At 37.3% G+C, this 17852-nt stretch overlaps 1 protein-coding gene across 1 annotated transcript in view; it reads right to left on the reverse strand.

Moving 5' to 3' along the window:
- Positions 1–292: 292 nt before the first annotated feature.
- Positions 293–17852, reverse strand: part of CEP126 (centrosomal protein 126) — a gene marked incomplete at both ends in the record, with an annotated part of 103866 nt that continues 86306 nt past the window's right edge. The window contains 3 exons of the mRNA XM_082660336.1: positions 293–330; positions 13103–13312; positions 15137–15212. Coding sequence (XP_082516462.1) covers positions 293–330; positions 13103–13312; positions 15137–15212 — 324 coding nt within the window. The remainder of the gene's footprint in view (positions 331–13102; positions 13313–15136; positions 15213–17852) is intronic.

The following is a 17852-nucleotide window of genomic DNA, read 5'->3' on the forward strand; positions in this document are numbered from 1 at the left end:
TGTTCCCATGACTGATGAAATACTCTCAATGTAGAAATCTTTATATTATGATTTTTTATTTCTAGTTTTACTTATTTTTATTTTCTTTTTGCGGTACGCGGACCTCTCACTGTTGTGGCCTCTCCCGTTGCAGAGCACAGGCTCCGGACGCGCAGGCTCAGTGGCCACGGCTCACGGGCCCAGCCGCTCTGCGGCATGTGGGATCTTCCCGGACCCGGGCACGAACCCGTGTCCCCTGCATCGGCAGGCGCACTCTCAACCACTGCGCCACCAGGGAAGCCCTAAAGTACTTTTAGATGGATGGATTTTTATAAATGGTTTCTTGTACATCTGAAATAATTATACCATGATATACAAATAATTTAGTTATGTATATTGAAAGAGAAGAATGACTAAAGAATCAAATATTAAATTCTGATATGTCAAAATATTCAAAATCGAGTAAGAGACTTATTTTCCTGTTGTCCCCAGAAACAGTCTTTATACTTATATTAGGTGAGGAAATAGAGTTAATTTGATTAAAAACAATTACATAAAATTTAGTTGCTAAAAAGGCATTCCTAGTACCTTGACTATTCTAAACCAATCTTTGTTCAAATGCTAGGTTATCTTTTCTGTTAAATTTTTCTTTCTTCTTTTTAAACCAAAAGTGAATTTCATTCTTGGAGCATCTCAGGAAAAAGTAGGAGATGTTTATTTAATTAATGAGGCACGAAAAAGTTTAGTAATTTGATCAGCTCTTGCGTTTTTGGCTTTTGGCTTTTGTCCATATAATAACAAGGGTCTGGGCAAAAGAAAAAAATTCAGGTGGAATCTTTTACATGAAGCATTTAAGATATGTGGAAATATCTAATGGAAAAAAGAACCCTCCAAAAAAACTGACTTGAGGTTTTTACTCTTTATCTTCATAGTTTTACATCTTAAACTTATAGCTTTAGTTCTGTATTGCTTTGTGTTTTAGCACCCTGCCTTTTATTAATATATTATTTAAACATTTTAATTTTGAAATTAACACAGAGTATATAAAACATATATGCATATTTTAATTAATAATAATAAAGCTAACGTCTTGTGTAACCACCTAGGCTAAGACATTGGAATATTATCACCACTTCGGAGGCATCCTGGAGCTCCTTACCTCAACACTGCCCTGTGGATTGTACTCCCTTCCCTTCTCCACAGAGGTAACTCTCTAAACTGACTTTGTTTCTCTATAGGTTTAATACATATGTGTATATCCCCCAAACAACATTGTTTAGTTTTGCATGTTTCTGATTTTACATAAATAGTATTGAACTGTCTTTATTCTCCTGTGATTTTTCTTATTTTGCTCAAAATTATATGTTATTTGGATTCATCCATGATGTTATGTGTAGCCATAGTTTATTAATTTTCCTTGCTGATTAGTATTCCAGCACATGAATATACCACATTTACATATTTTTAATTTTTGGATTTTGTAACAATGATGATCTCTATATACTTATACATGTCTCCTGATACACATGTGCAGGGTTTTCACTAGGTATGCATGTAGAAGTAAAATTGCTGGATTGTAGGGTATGTTCATGTTCAACTTATTAGGTGGTGGCAAAAAATTTCCTAAAAGATTGCCTCAGTTTACATTCCCACCAGCATTATAAGAGAGCTCTAATAACTGTACGTCTTTGCCAACCCTGAGCATTGCCAGGCTTTTAAAGTCATGTCTTGGGACTTCTTACCTAGCAGTCCAGTGGTTAAGACTCCATGCTTCCACTGCAGGAGGCCCGGCTTCGATCCCTGGTTGGAGAATTAAGATCCCACATGCCACATGGTGACGAAAAAAAAAATAATAAAGTCATGTATTTCTGATGTGTATATAACTATATCGCATTGTTTTATTTTGCATTACTAATAATGTTGAATATCTATCAATGTTTATTGTCATTTTCATTTCCTTTGTTGTGAAGTTCCTGTTCAAGTCTTCCCCCCGCCCCTCAATTTTTCTGCTAAGTTGCCTTTTCCCTTATTGATTTGTAGTTTTTTTTTTTTAACATCTTTATTGGAGTATAATTGCTTTACAATGGTGTATTAGTTTCTGCTTTATAACAAAGTGAATCAGTTATACATGTACATATGTTCCCATGTCTCTTCCCTCTTGCATCTACCTCCCTCCCACCCTCCCTATCCCACCCCTCTAGATGGTCACAAAGTACCAAGCTGATCCCTGTGCTATGCAGCTGCTTCCCACTAGCTATTTTATATTTGGTAGTGTATATATGTCCATGCCACTCTCTCACTTTGTCCCAGCTTACCCTTTCCCCTCCCCATATCCTCAAGTCCATTCTCTAGTAGGACTGTGTCTTTATTCCCGTCTTACCAGAAGGTTCTTCATGATATTTTTTTTCCCTTAAATTACATATATATGTGTTAGCATACAGTATTTGTTTTTCTTTCTCACTTACTTCACTCTGTATGACAGACTCTAGGTCCATCCACCTCACTACAAATAACTCAATTTCGTTTCTCTTTATGGCTGAGTAATATTCCATTGTATATATGTGCCACATCTTCTTTATCTATTCATACAATGATGGACACTTAGGTTGCTTCCATCTCCTGGCTCTTGTAAATAGAGCTGCAATGAACATTTTGGTACATGACTCTTTTTGAATTATGGTTTCCTCAGGGTATACGCCCAGTAGTGGGATTGCTGGGTCATATGGTAGTTCTATTTGTAGTTTTTTAAGGAACCTCCATACTGTTCTCCATAGTGGCTGTATCAAGTTACATTCCCACCAGCAGTGCAAGAGTGTTCCCTTTTCTCCACACACTCTCCAGCTTTTATTTTTTCTAGATTTTTTGATATTGGCCATTCTGACCAGTGTGAGATGATATCTCATTGTAGTTTTGATTTTCATTTCTCTAATGATTAATGATGTTGAGCATTCTTTCATATGTTTGTTGGCAGTCTGTATATCTTCTTTGGAGAAATGTCTATTTAGATATTCTGCCCATTTTTGGATTGGGTTGTTTATTGTTTTGTTATTGAGCTGCATGTGCTGCTTGTAAATTTTGGAGATTAATCCTTTGTCCGTTGCTTCCTTTGCAAATATTTTCTCCCATTCTGAGGGCTGGCTTTTGGTGTTATGGTTTCCTTTGCTGTGCAAAAGCTTTGAAGTTTCATTAGGTCCCATTTGTTTATTTTTGTTTTTATTTCCATTTCTCTAGGAGGTGGATCAAAAAGGATCTTGCTGTGATTTATGTCATAGAGTGTTCCATGTTTTCCTCTAAGAGTTTGACAGTGTCTGGCCTTACATTAGGTCTTTAACCCATTTTGATTTCATTTTTGTGTATGGTGTTAGGGAGTGTTCAAATCTCATACTTTTACATGTACCTGCCCATTTATCCCAGCACCACTTATTGAAGAGGCTGTCTTTTCTCCACTGTATATTCTTGTCTCCTTTATCAAAGATAAGGGGACCATAAGTGTGTGGGTTTATCTCTGGACTTTCTATCTTGTTCCATTGATCTATCTTTCTGTTTTTGTGCCAGTACCATACTGCCTTGATTACTGTAGCTTTGTAGTATAGTCTGAAGTCAGGGAGCCTGATTCCTCCAGCTCCATTTTTCGTTCTGAAGATTGCTTTGGCTATTCGAGGTCTTTTGTGTTTCCATACAAATTGTGAATTTTTTTGTTCTAGTTCTATGAAAAATGCCAGTGGTAGTTTGGTAGGGATTGCATTGAATCTGTAGATTGCTTTGGGTAGTAGATTCATTTTCACAATGTTGATTCTTCCAATCCAAGAACATGGTATATCTCTCCATCTATTTGTATCATCTTAATTTCTTTCATCAGTGTCTTATAATTTTCTGCATACACATCTTCTGTCTCCTTAGGTAGGTTTATTCCTAGATATTTAATTCTTTTTGTTGCAATGGTAAATGGGAGTGTTTTCTTGATTTCACCTTCAGATTTTTCATCATTATTGTATAGGAATGCCAGAGATTTCTGTGCATTAATTTTGTATCCTGCTACTTTACCAAATTTTTTGATTAGCTCTAGTAGTTTTCTGGTAGCATCTTTGGGATTCTCTATGTATAGTATCTTCTTATCTGCAAACAGTGACAGCTTTACTTCTTTTCCAATTTGGATTCTTTTAATTTCTTTTTTTCTCTGATTGCTGTGGCTAAAACTTCCAAAACTACGTTGAGTAAGAGTGGTGAGAGTGGGCAACGTTGTCTTATTCCTGATTTTAGTGGAAATGCTTTCAGTTTTTCACCATTGAGGACGATGTTGGCTGTGGGTGTGTCATATATGGCCTTTATTATGTTGAGGAAATTTCCCTCTATGCCTACTTTCTGCAGGGTTTGTATCATAAATGGGTGTTGAATTTTGTCAAACGCTTTCTCTGCATCTATTGAGATGACCATATGGTTTTTCTCCTTCAATTTGTTAATATGGTGTATCACGTTGATTGATTTGCGTATATTGAAGAATCCTTGCATTCCTGGAATAAACCCCAGTTGATCATAGTGTATGATCCTTTTAATGTGCTGTTGGATTCTGTTTGCTAGTATTTTGTTGAGGATTTTTGCATGTATGTTCATCAGTGATATTGGCCTGTAGTTTTCTTTCTTTGTGACATCCTTGTCTGATTTTGGTATCAGGGTGATGGTGGTCTCATAGAATGTGTTTGGGAGTGTTCCTCCCTCTGCTATATTTTGGAAGAGTTAGAGAAAGATAGTGTTAGCTCTTCTCTGAATGTTTGAAAGAATTTGCCTGTGAAGCAATTTGGTCCCGGGCTTTTGTTTTCTGGAAGATTTTTAATCATAGTCTCAATTTCAGTGCTTGTGATTGGTCTGTTCATATTTTCTATTTCTTCCTGGTTCAGTCTTGTCAGGTTGTGCATATCTAAGAATTTGTCCATTTCTTCCCGGTTGTCCATTTTATTGGCATAGAGTTGCTTGTAATAATCTCTCATGATCTTTTGTATTTCTGCAGTGTCTGGTGTTACTTCTCCTTTTTCATTTCTAATTCTATTGATTTGAGTCTTTTCCCTTTTTTTCTTGATGAGTGTGGCTAATGGTTTATCAATTTTGTTTATCTTCTCAAAGAATCAGCTTTTATTTTTATTGATCTTTGCTATCGTTTCCTTCATTTCTTTATCATTTATTTCTGATCTGATCTTTATGATTTCTTTCCTTCTGCTAAATTTGCAGTTTTTTTGTTCTTCTTTCTCTAATTGCTTTAGGTGCAAGGTTAGGTTGTTTATTTGAGATGCTTCCTGTTTCTAAGGTAGGATTGTATTGCTATAAACTTCCCTCTTAGAACTGCTTTTGCAGCATCCCATAGGTTTTTGGTCATCGTGTCTCCATTGTCATTTGTTTCTAGGTATTTTTGGTTTTTTGTAGTACGCGGGCCTCTCACTGTTGTAGCCTCTCCCATTGCGGAGCAAAGGCTCTGGACTCACAGGCTAAGCGGCCATGGCTCACGGGCCCAGCTGCTCCGTGGCATATGGGATCTTCCCGGACCAAGGCATGAACTTGTGTCCCCTGCATCAGCAGGCAGACTCTCAACCACTGTGCCACCAGGGAAGCCCTGTTTCTAGGTATTTTTGGATTTCCTCTTTGATTTCTTCAGTGATCACTTCGTTATTAAATAGTATATTGTTTAGCCTCTGTATGTTTGTAATATTTACAGATCTTTTCCTGTAATTGATATCTAGTCTAATAGCGCTGTGGTCGGAAAAGGTACTTGATACAATTTCAATTTTCTTAAATTTACCAAGGCTTGATTTGTGACCCAAGATATGGTCTATCCTGGAGAATGTTCCATGAGTACTTGAGAAAAATGTGTATTCTGTTGTTTTTGGATGGAATGTCCAATAAATATCAATTAATTTCATCTTGTTTAATGTATCATTTAAAGCTTGTGTTTCCTTATTTATTTTCATTTTGGATGATCTGTCCATTGGTGAAAGTGGGGTGTTCAATTCCCCTACTATGAATGTGTTACTGTCAATTTCCCCTTTTATGGCTGTTAGTATTTGCCTTATGTATTGAGGTGCTCCTATGTTGGGTGCATAAATATTTACAATTGTTATATCTTCTTCTTGGATCGATCCCTTGATCATTATGTAGTGTCCTTCTTTGTCTCTTCTAATAGTCTTTATTTTAATGTCTATTTTGTCTGATATGAGAATTGCTACTCCAGCTTTCTTTTGATTTCCATTTGCATGGAATGTTTTCTCCATCCCCTCACTTTCAGTCTGTATGTGTCCCTAGGTCTGAAGTGGGTCTCTTGTAGACAGCATATATACAGGTCCTGTTTTTGTATCCATTCAGCCAGTCTGTGTCTTTTGGTGGGAGTATTTATTCCATTTACAGTTAAGGTAATTATCGATATGTATGTTCCTATTCCCATTTTCTTAATTGTTTTGGGTTGGTTATTGTAGGTCTTTTCCTTCTCTTGTGTTTCTTGCCTAGAGAAGTTCCTTTAGCATTTGTTGTAAAGCTGGTTTGGTAGTGCTGAACTCTCTCAGCTCTTGCTTGTATTAAAGGTTTTAATTTCTCCATCAAATCTGAATGAGATCCTTGCTGGGTAGAGTAATCTTGGTTGTAGGTTTTTCTGCTTTATCACTTTAAATATGTCCTGCCATTCCCTTCTGGCTTGCAGAGTTTCTGCTGAAATATCAGCTGTTAACCTTATGGGGATTCCCTTGTGTATTATTTGTTGTTTTTCCCTTGCTACTTTTAATATGTTTTCTTTGTATTTAATTTTTGACAGTTTGATTAATATGTGTCTTGGTATGTTTCTCCTTGGATTTATCCTGTATGGGACTCTCTGTGCTTCCTGGACTTCATTAACTATTTCCTTTCCCATATTAGAGAAGTTTTCAACTCTAATCTCTTCAAATATTTTCTCAGTCTCTTTCTTTTTCTCTTCTTCTTCTGGGACCCCTATAATTCGAATGTTGGTGCATTTAATGTTGTCCCAGAGGCCTCTGAGACTGTCCTCAGTTCTTTTCATTCTTTTTTCTTTATTCTGCTCTGCAGTAGTTATTTCCACTATTTTATCTTCCAGGTCACTTATCCGTTCTTCTGCCTCAGTTATTCTGCTATTGATCCCTTCTAGATTAATTTTAATTTCATTTATTGTGTTGTTCATCGTTGCTTGTTTCCTCTTTAGTTCTTCTAGTTCCTTGTTAAATGTTTCTTGCATTTTCTCTATTCTATTTCCAAGACTTTGGATCATCTTTACTATCATTATTCTGAATTCTTTTTCAGGTAGACTGCCTATTTCCTCTTCTTTTGTTAGGTCTGGTGGGTTTTTATCTTGCTCCTTCATCTGCTATATGTTTTTCTGCCTTCTCATTTTGCTTATCTTACTGTGTTTGGGGTCTCCTTTTTGCAGGCTGCAGGTTCGTAGTTCCTGTTGTTTTTGGTGTCTGTCCCCAGTGGCTAAGGTTGGTTCAGTGGGTTGTGTAGGCTTACTGGTGGAGGGGACTAGTGCTTGTGTTCTGGTGGATGAGGCTGGATCTTGTCTTTCTGGTGGGCAGGTCCACGTCTGGTGGTGTGTTCTGTGGTGTCTGTGGCCTTATTATGATTTCACACAGCCTCTCTGCTAATGGGTGGGGTTGTGTTCCTGTCTTGCTAGTTGTTTGGCATAGGGTGTCCAGCACTGTAACTTGCTGGTCTTTGAGTGAAGCTGGGTCTTGGTGTTGAGATGGAGATCTTCACCGTTTGATATTACGTAAAGCTGGGAGGTCTCTTGTGGACCGGTGTCCTGAAGTTGGCTCTCCCACCTCAGAGGCACAGCAGTGACTCCTGGCTGGAGCACGAAGAGCCTTTCATCCACACGGCTCAGAATAAAAGGGAGAAAAAGTAGAAAGAAAGAGGATAAAATAAAATAAAGATAAAATAAAAGTTATTAAAATAAAAAATAATTTAGAAAATTTTTTTTTAAAAAAGTGCTTCCCTCGTGTTGCGGTGGTTGAGAGCCCACCTGCCGATGCAGGGGACACTGGTTCGTGCCCCGGTCTGAGAAGATCCCACATGCTGCGGAGCGGCTGGGCCCGTGAGCCATGGCTGCTGAGCCTGCACGTCCGGAGCCTGTGCTCCGCAACGGGAGAGGCCACAACAGTGAGAGTGCCGCGTACCGCAAAAAAAAACAAAAAACAAAACGGGCGGACAGAACCCTAGGACAAATGGTGAAAGCAAAGCTATACAGATAAAATCTCACACGGAAGCATACACATACACACTCACAAAAAGAGGAAAAGGGGAAAAAATCATAAATCTTTCTCTCAAAGTCCACCTCCTCAATTTGGGTTGATTCGTTGTCTATTCAGGTGTTCCACCAATGCAGGGTACATCAAGTTGTTTGTGGAGATTTAATGTGCTGCTCTTGAGGCTGCTGGGAGTAATTTCCTTTTCTCTTCTTTGTTCGCTCAGCTCCCGGGGTTCAGCTTTGGATGTGGCCCCGCCTCTGCGTGTAGGTCGCGTTAGGGTGTCTGTTCTTCGCCCAGACAGGACAGGGTTAAAGGAGCAGCTGATTTGGTGGCTCTGGATCACTCAGGCCGGGGGTGGGGGGGTGGGGAGGGAGGGGTACGGATGCAGGGCGAGCCTGCGGCAGAGGACGGTGTGATGTTGCACCAGCCTGAGGCGTGCCGTGCATTCTCCCCGGGGAAGTTATCCCTGGATCACAGGACCCTGGCAGTGGCGGGCTGCACAGGCTCCCCGGAAGGGAGGTGTGGATAGTGACCTGTGCTCGCACACAGGTTTCTTGTTGGCTGCAGCAGCAGCCTTAGCATCCAATGCCCTTCTCTGGGGTCCACACTGTTAGCCGCAGCTCACGCCCATCTCTGGAGCTCCTTTAAGCAGTGCTCTTAATCCTCATGCACCAGGAAACAAAGGGGGAAGAAAATGTCTCTTGCCTCTTCAGCAGGTCCAGACTTTTTCCCGAACACCCTCCCTGCTAGCCGTGGTGCACTAACCCCTTCAGGCTGTGTTCACGCAGCCAACCCCAGTCCTCTCCCTGCACTCAGACTGAAGCCCAAGCCTCATCAACTCCCAGCCCCCTCCTACCCCAGCGGATGAGCAGACAATCCTCTGGGGCTGAGTGCTGGTTGGCACCGATCCTCTGTGCGGGAATCTCTCCGCTTTGTCCTCTGCACTCCTGTTGCTGCGCTCTCCTCCACGGCTCTGAAGACTCCCCCCTCCGCCACCCCCAGTCTCTGCCCGCAAAGGGGCTTCCCAGTATGCGGAAACCTTTCCTCCTTCACAGCTCCCTCCCACTTGTGCAGGTCCCGTCCGTATTCTTTTGTCTCTGTTTATTCTTTTTTCTTTTGACCTACCTAGGTACATGGGGAGTTTCTTGCCTTTTGGGAGGTCTGAGGTCTTCTGCCAGCATTCAGTGGGTGTTCTGTAGGAGTTGTTCCACGTGTAGATGTATTTCTGATGTATCTGTGGGGAGGAAGCTGATCTCCGTGTCTTACTCTTCCGCCATCTTCCCCCTCTTCCCCTGTAGGAGTTCTTTATATATTTTGGACAAGGGTCTTTTTCCTATATATTATAGATATATTCTCTTATTTTGTGGCCTGTTTTCTCATTATTTTAATGATGTTTTGATATGAAGAAAAGTTTGTAATTTTAATATAGTTAAATTTATTATTTTTCTCCTCTACGGATTTTGATCCTTGTACTCTACTTAAGAAATCCTACCTTACCCTGAGGTTAGAAAATACTTTCTTATAGTATCTCCTAAAAGCTTTATATATTTTCTTTCATATTTAATCTTTAATCACCTTGTAACTGACTTTTATGTATGTTATTTGGTAGGGGTTCAATTTAATTTCTTTCTATCTGGTATCCAATTGTTACAATATGAAGTCTCAAAATGACCCCAGAAGTTCTTCATAGTTACCTGGGACCCACAAACATGTTCTCACCTCATGTCAGAGGGGCTTTACCTATACCCAATCAGTAGCTCCTTCTCCCAGCAAAAAAGGCTGCAATTTCTCACTTTGGGATCCCAATCACATATTTGTGAGACTGATTTATATTGTCCCACAGCTCTTAGATCCTCAGTTCTTGTATTTTCCCTCAATCTTTTTTTTTCTCTTGGTGTTTCAGTTTGGAAATTTTCTCTCACCTGTTCTCAAATTCATTGATTCTTTCCTCATCTCTGTTGAATCTGACAAGCCCATAGAATACATTATTCATTTCTGTTACAGTGTTCTTATTTTTCATATTTCTATTTGAGTCTTTTGTATGGGTTCCATCTCTCTGCTGAAATTCTGTATCTGTCCATTTTTGTAGACTCTTTCCCATGTTGTCCACGTTTTCCACTATAACCTTTTAACATATTAGTCATAGTTATTTAAAATTACCTATCTGATAGTTCCAACATCTGGGTCATCTCTGTGTCTCAATCTGTTAATTGCTTTGTCCCTTGACAGAGATTTTTTCCTTGCTTCTTTGTGTCTTGTAAGTTTTCATTGAATGTTGGACTTCTTGTTTAGAATAGTGGATACTGAGGTAAATAGTGTTTGTGCCTGGAAATGGGCATGTCTTTTCTGTTAGGCAATTGATGTGTGTATGTATGTGTACGTGTGTGTGTATATGTGTTTCTGTGTGTGTGTGTCTGTGTGTAGTTAATCAACTTAGGAATTGAGCTAGGTTTGGGTTTTATTGTTGCTATGGTGACCTTCAGTACACCAATGGTTTCAAAATCCTCTGGTGTTATTTTGTGCTTCTGCAGGAGTCATGGAGGTTTTTTTCCTCCAATTTTCCTGCTCTACTTTCAGCTTTTGGCCTTCCTGTGTGTCTGCACAATATCACTAGATTCTCTCTATGCCCTTACCTTTCTCCAGCTGATTTCTATGGCTTGTATTTTGGTGCTTGCTGGCCTTGTGGTCGGGGAGTAGGGAGATTTTTCTGTTGTCCTGGTCGAGGCTGTCTTAGGCATGTCCTCTATTCCTTCTTAGTCATCCTGCTCCTCCTTCCCATGGCAGTCAACTTTGCCTTGTATCTTTGGCAGGTTTTGCGCAAGACAATTTTGCGTCCCTCCTCCTATAGCAGGATACCTCTAATAATCTGGGCCCATGCCTCTTTCTTGCCCCTTCTCCAGAAGTAGAAGCTTACTTCTTTTACCTTTCCCCTATCCGGAGTAAGTCTTCATTTGTGCCCTGGGGGCAATCAACGAAGTTTGCTGCCTCTGTCTCAGTACTTTATGACCTTTATTCTGTAGGAGAGAAGGTTCTGCATGGGGCTTCATACCATTCCTACAGTGGTGGCTGTTCCCCTTTTCCAAGCCTGCACAACTGAGAGAGGATTTCTCTGGATTCTTGTTCTGCCCCCTCTTTTTCTCATGAACACACAGTGTGGGTTCATAAAGAAGAATCTGTGAGTGGTGTGAACAAGAAGAGTGTCTAGGCTCCTGGGGATTTTATGTTCTCACAATAGTTCACATTTATCCTTGAGCAATTTGCTAAAAATATATGTATAATTCCTAATATCAACTTGTATGGAGCCTGGCATTTTTTTTTCTCCCTTATTCAGCCACAGTTGAGCCAATTGTCATGTCATGTCTCTCCTTGGAAGTTCCTGTCTTTCCTTGGATGTCAGCCTACTTGGTTTTGCTGGAACCTCAGCTCTCTAATGGGTTTAAGAAAATCTATACTTGTGTTGTTTATCTGCTTTTTCTTATTCTTAGTGTGCGATTGCTATATTCCAATTTTCTACATTTTAGGCAGAAGTGGAATATACACACACACAGTAAATACACATTTATATATATGCATTATATATGAATACTGTATATATGAAAATACACATATATTTTTACATTTATTATATACATTTGTATACACCATCTTATAGTATAGTATTTGTATTTGTCCTTTTGTCCTATCTCTTCTATGATTATTTTTATCTCCTTTCTTGTGTTAACTTGGTTTGATTTGATTTTTTTCTTTTGCATGTCACTTTCTTTCTCTAAGAGTCTGGAATTTGTATACTCTATTTCTGACTCTTTAGTTGTGACCTTAGTAATTACCATAGACATGCTTCATTTATCAACATCTAAAGTTAACCTGTATCTTTACTCAATTCCTTAATAATACAAGAATCCTAGCACACTTTAACACCATTTATATTCTCCAACTTATGTATTATTTTTGATAGGTATTTAAATTCTGTTTTCTCTTTGAACCACATACAACTTTTAAATTACATTTATTGTTTTATACAATGTTCAAATTTACCCTCTCAGACTGTCCATCTGAGATTATTTTTGGTTTGCTGAAGTACATTCTTTAGAATTTCCTTTAGTAAGAGACTGCTGTTGACAAAACCTCTTAAAGAGTTACATCCTACACAGACATACATGCAGAGAGGTGAAAAAAGCTTGCATGTCATCTCCCCTCATCTGCTTAATACTGAAACTTAAGTTATGTAAGCTTTCTTTTTTTTCTTTTTACCCCTCTCTCTGTTTCTCTGGCAGTGTAAGTCTGTATAAGATGTAGCTCTTTGGGAGGCCCAACTTTAGGGTGGGAGGATCTTCTACGAGGCTACTCATCTTAAGTAGGCCACGGCTTTTGTCTTCTGTTCCCATTTTTCTGTGAGGCCATGAAAAGCAAAGCTCAATTTCACTCTATGGGTTAAATGTTCTCAAGAGAAAAGCTAGCAGCAGCACTCTCCTTATCATTCTAGGTTCTTATTTATATTTACTTCCTGGTCTTAAGAATTTCTTATATTCTTACCAGCTCATTGCTATATTTAAGATTTTTAAAGTACTTAATCCTGAATTTATGGTTGTTTTTGATGGATGGTCAGTACAGATAGCCTGTCACACTGCTGAAATGAAGTCTATTCAAACATTCCCAAAAGACTGTTAAGCCTGCCAATGAAATTGGCATCAGCATAAATGAAATGAGTACAGTATACCCGAAATAGTATGGTATATTCAAATAAATTTTTGTTATATACTTGATTCAAGTAGGTGATAATCTGGATACATTTTGTATTTTTATTTTCAATTTTTAAATTAAATTTTAAATTAAAACTGTTTAAGTATAAAATTCAACATTTCTTACAAAAGGTGTTCTTCCATACTTACAGTGTAACCTTGCATTGAGATGATTAAGGGACTGTAGGATCTTTTGTTCTTCAGCTGATAGTGCACAGATGTTAAATTGCTGGGTTTTATTTAAAGTCAGATTTGATTTCTGTAGCTGCTTGCTATTCATGACAGTTAGAATTTCATCCTCAGGCACTGAAGCTTTCACTAGGTTTTCAGCCATCAAAAATTCAGAAGTACTGCCTGAAACTATAGAAACTTTACATTAACTATTCTTTGATCCCTTTTTGTCTTTGGGATTAGCCCTTATACATACTTAACTGACATATGTCTGTATGTATTCATTTCACAAACAGAAACCTAGTAAATCTTTTGTTACTTTGCATTTTATTTACCAGGATCTTCTATAGCTACCATTTCCCCATCTCTAATTTAAAAAAAAATACTCAAAATGATGGCAGTGAGGTAATAATTTCTAGAGTGTTACCTGAACTAAGGAAAAAAAAATACATTACGTATATTATTTCTGTTTTGCTTTTGTTATTCATTGGTAGTTCAAGGAGAAGGTGAAGTAGATTGTCTTTATAATAGCAATTATGATGAGTTATAAATAAAAGTAAGAGAAAAGGAACTTATGGAAATTTTAGAAAATTAGATGATCAGCTGAACAGAATTGAAAGCCTAGAAACTGACCAAATTCAATAAAAGAATATATGATCAAAGAAGTATCAAAGACTTGAGAGAAGGGAAAGATGACTCAATAAATTAGTTTGTTGTTTATAAAATAATCAATTTGGAGTATCACTTCACATCATCTATTTAAACAAATTCCAAAGACATTAAAGAATTAAATTTAATGAATCAAACCATTAAAATAATCTAGAGGAAAAGAAACATTTCTAATTTTCTGCATTGGGAAATTTCTTTGAGTAATGGACAAATCACTAAGAAAAGACTAAAAACATGTTTATTTAAGGTCAGACTTCCCTAATAGATTTTAAATTCTGAAGGCCAAGAATTTTGTACATTTTGTTAATTATTGAATATCCAAAATATTTAGTTGCAGGCAGGAGATTGGCTCTCAATAATTATTTATTGAATGAAAAAATGTAAAGTAAAACTTCTATATGTAAAAATAAAACATTAAGTGGAATAAAATGCACATAGTAAAGTGGTAAAAACATTTGTAACTAACATAAGGATCAGAATCCTTGATATTTAGAGTTCTCAGAAATGATTAAGAAAATACTAAAACTCCAGTATTTACAGGGAAAAATAATATGAAGAAATAATTCATCAAAATAAATATACAGGGCTTCCCTGGTGGCACAGTGGTTGAGAGTCCACCTGCCGATGCAGGGGACATGGGATCGTGCCCTGGTCCGGGAAGATCCCACATGCTGCAGAGTGGCTGGGCCTGTGAGCCATGGCCGCTGAGCCTGCGTGTCCGGAGCTTGTGCTCTGCAACGGGAGAGGCCACAACAGTGAGAGGCCCGCGTACCGCAAAAAAACCAAAAAACAAACAAACAAACAAAAAACAATTAAGCCTATTATTAATAAAAGATGTACAAATAAAAACTAATAATATATCATTTATTTGTCTGTCTTATAAGTAAATAATAGAAGTGATTCTACCTCAAGTTGGCATACACCCCAGAAGAATTTTGAATGATAATACTTTTCAGGAAAATGCTATAGGAATATGTATAATAACCTCTAACAATGTTTATTTCCTTTGATCCAGTACTCATTTAATACAGAGTTTAATTCAACAAATATTAATTGGGTGCCAATTAATGCCAAGTACTGTAATTTTAATTCTGGGAATCTAAATATGGAAATAATTGAAAAGTCCGAAAAAACAATGTAGATAGATGTTCAGTACATTACTATTTAGAATAAATAAAAAAACTGGCAACAATCTAAATGTGCAGGGTGTGGAGAACTCAGGTCCCCAAATGGTCATTTAACAGTCATGTAATCTGTAAGTACTTGGGAAAATATGTATAACAACAACAAAAAAGAAATCATTGGGAACAAAGCTAAGAGGAAAATGTTTAAACTAAAACATACCTTCTTCAATATTAGAAGTAGCCCTTGTGGTTTGTTTTGGCTCACTTGAACTTAGTTGGACACTTTGTCCAAAATTCTATAAAAGTAGAATATTGAATCAGAATATAATTCCATATTTAAAATTAATGATATATTGACTTAGCAGACTTTTACTTGCTGTTTATATTTTCAGCTATCTCTGTTCATATAATATATATTTTCTTTTTTTTTGGAGCAGAAATCAAGAATTATGGGAATAAGACCTTTCTATGATGCCTAAAGATTAGAAAAATGTTTTACGTAGAGTTTGGTAAATTTTCAGTTTGCAATATTGTCTTGGACATTTGAAAGAAGGAAGTAAGTTGGGTGGCAATCAGAAGTGCTAACTAAAGGAAAGGTAAAAAATTACCTTAAGGCTGGTTTATCCTTGTAAGGGTAAGTCACAATTATTGATAGTAGCAAAAAGCCTCTGATTATGGCTAATGCAAAGGACAGGTAAGTGTCTTAGGTGACAAAACTTAAAACAGAAATAGCTGCCTCGATGTTGCACAGTACTAGGAAATGAAAAATATCAGAGCACTGGCAATTAGCACTCCCATTCAATACTATGAGTGATACCAACTCTCCTTCCTTGGATATGGTCTACTTTGATTCTTTACCCCCATTCTGTTCCACTCTTAAGAACTGACTGTTTCTCTTAGATAAAATTGCCTGGCTATGACTATACCTAGCTTTTGTTCAGTCTAATTTGAAGAGTAACCGATGCAGGTTTCTTCAACAGCCCTGCTTCGATAGCTCTCATAGCCTCACCTAAACTCCATTATAGACTTGAGACAACCTGGACTGAGACCCTGGCACAAAGTGGCAATTGTGCTTTATCTATCTTTCACTAACCTCTTTTAGATTCTCTCCATGTAGAAGTAGTGGCTGGGAAAATATCCACTTTGATAAAATATATTTCCTAATACAAGGTGACAGGGCCGGTGCTATAGTAATTGAATGCTTGTTTAAGCTCTTGAGTAAAAACAAAATCAAACCCAACCCAAAACCAAATATCAAAACAAAACAAGGATGAAAAACAAATAAACTTCAAAACTTTGTTTTGATTCAGGAACACTGACCTATTTTAAAGCTAACAAGACTTTGGTAGATGTATAAGTGGTGTGTGAGTGGAAGATGTGTATTATGTGAAAGTGAAAGTGAAGCTTCTGGAAAGAATATAAATGGACTCTAAAGACAGCAAGATAGAATGCAAAGAAGCAAGACACAGAAGAACAGAATAAGACACAGAAAAATAAAGATGAATTTAGAAAGGGCACTAATAATGGCATTTAAAATTTAATTTGTTCTATTTTTGTTATAACAACTACACATTACTTTTAAATTTAATGTATATTAATAAAAATAAAGAAAAAATAAAGATAAAATTTGTTCACTTTATAGATTTTGAGATGTTCGATGTGGACAACATGGAAATTAAAAGGAAGGACTTAGGCATTATTCTATTTGTAATCAGGAAGTTATGTTTGTAATTAAGTTTGTTATTAAACAGTAAAAATATATTGGTAATGAGACAATATTTACATAAATAAAAAACTAAATGACTTGTTTTGCTGATAAAATTAAATCACTGTTGATAATTCTTCATATTAATAATCATCTATATAAAAATCAATAGTTTCTACAGTATGCAAATAATAGGACCCTCAACCTTTGACGTGGAATATAAATTCCTCATAAAACACTCTATTTCCAGTTCTATTAAAAATCAGAAGTGGTATTTAAGGTAGAAACTTCAAGTGAAATGCTATTCACTTATCCATCTAGATTTTTTAATATTTGTAAAATTTATTTATTTATTTATGGCTGCATTGGGTCTTCATTGTTGCATGCAGGCTTTCTCTAGTTGCATCGAGCCGGGGCTTCTCTTCATTGCAGTGAGTGGGCTTCTCATTGCAGTGGCTTCTCTTGCTGCACAGCATGGGATCTAGGTGTGGGGCTTCAGTAGTTGCAGCACTCAGCCTCAGTAGTTGTGGCTCGCAGGTTCTAGAGTGCAGGCTCAGTAGTTGTGGCGCACGGGCTGAGTGGCTCTGTGGCATGTGGGATCTTCCCAGACCAGGGCTCGAACTCGTGTCCCCTGCATTGGCAGGCGGATTCTTAACCACTGTGCCACCAGGGAAGTCCCCAAGATTTTTTAATATTTTAAATTCAACCCTTGGATCATGCTAGACCTCTAGAAAATGTCATATTTAGGTCACATTTACTTAGCTCTTACAGAATTACATCCACTAATTTTTAAATCAACATTATTATGCTATGGACCTTTATTGAAGATCTCTATTTGAAACAGCACATGAAACTCCTTATTTATTTGTTGTTGACTGTTAATAGGGATATATCTATTATGAACTTCAAGGTTCCCTATAGAGGATTCTCAATGGAAAATGGCTTTTAATACAGTATACCTCATATGAAATCATTATTGATATCCCCTGGTAACTATGCAACACGTTATTTTCCTTCTTGCCATGTCTTCCAGGAAGCTTAGATACCAATAGGATATTTAAACACATGGAACTATATTAGTCTTCATGATAAGCATACTTGCTTCCTGTTTCCATGGCTCTAATTTACTCTTCTTTTTTTTTCATTTTTTAATGTATATTTAAATAACTGTTGTGAATAACCTGTTTTTTCCCAGAGTTGAGTATAAATAACAAGTAAAATAATGTGATTT

The sequence above is a fragment of the Grampus griseus genome (assembly GCF_964374135.1).
Source record: "Grampus griseus genome assembly, chromosome: 8".
NCBI classification, from domain to species: Eukaryota; Metazoa; Chordata; class Mammalia; order Artiodactyla; family Delphinidae; genus Grampus; species Grampus griseus.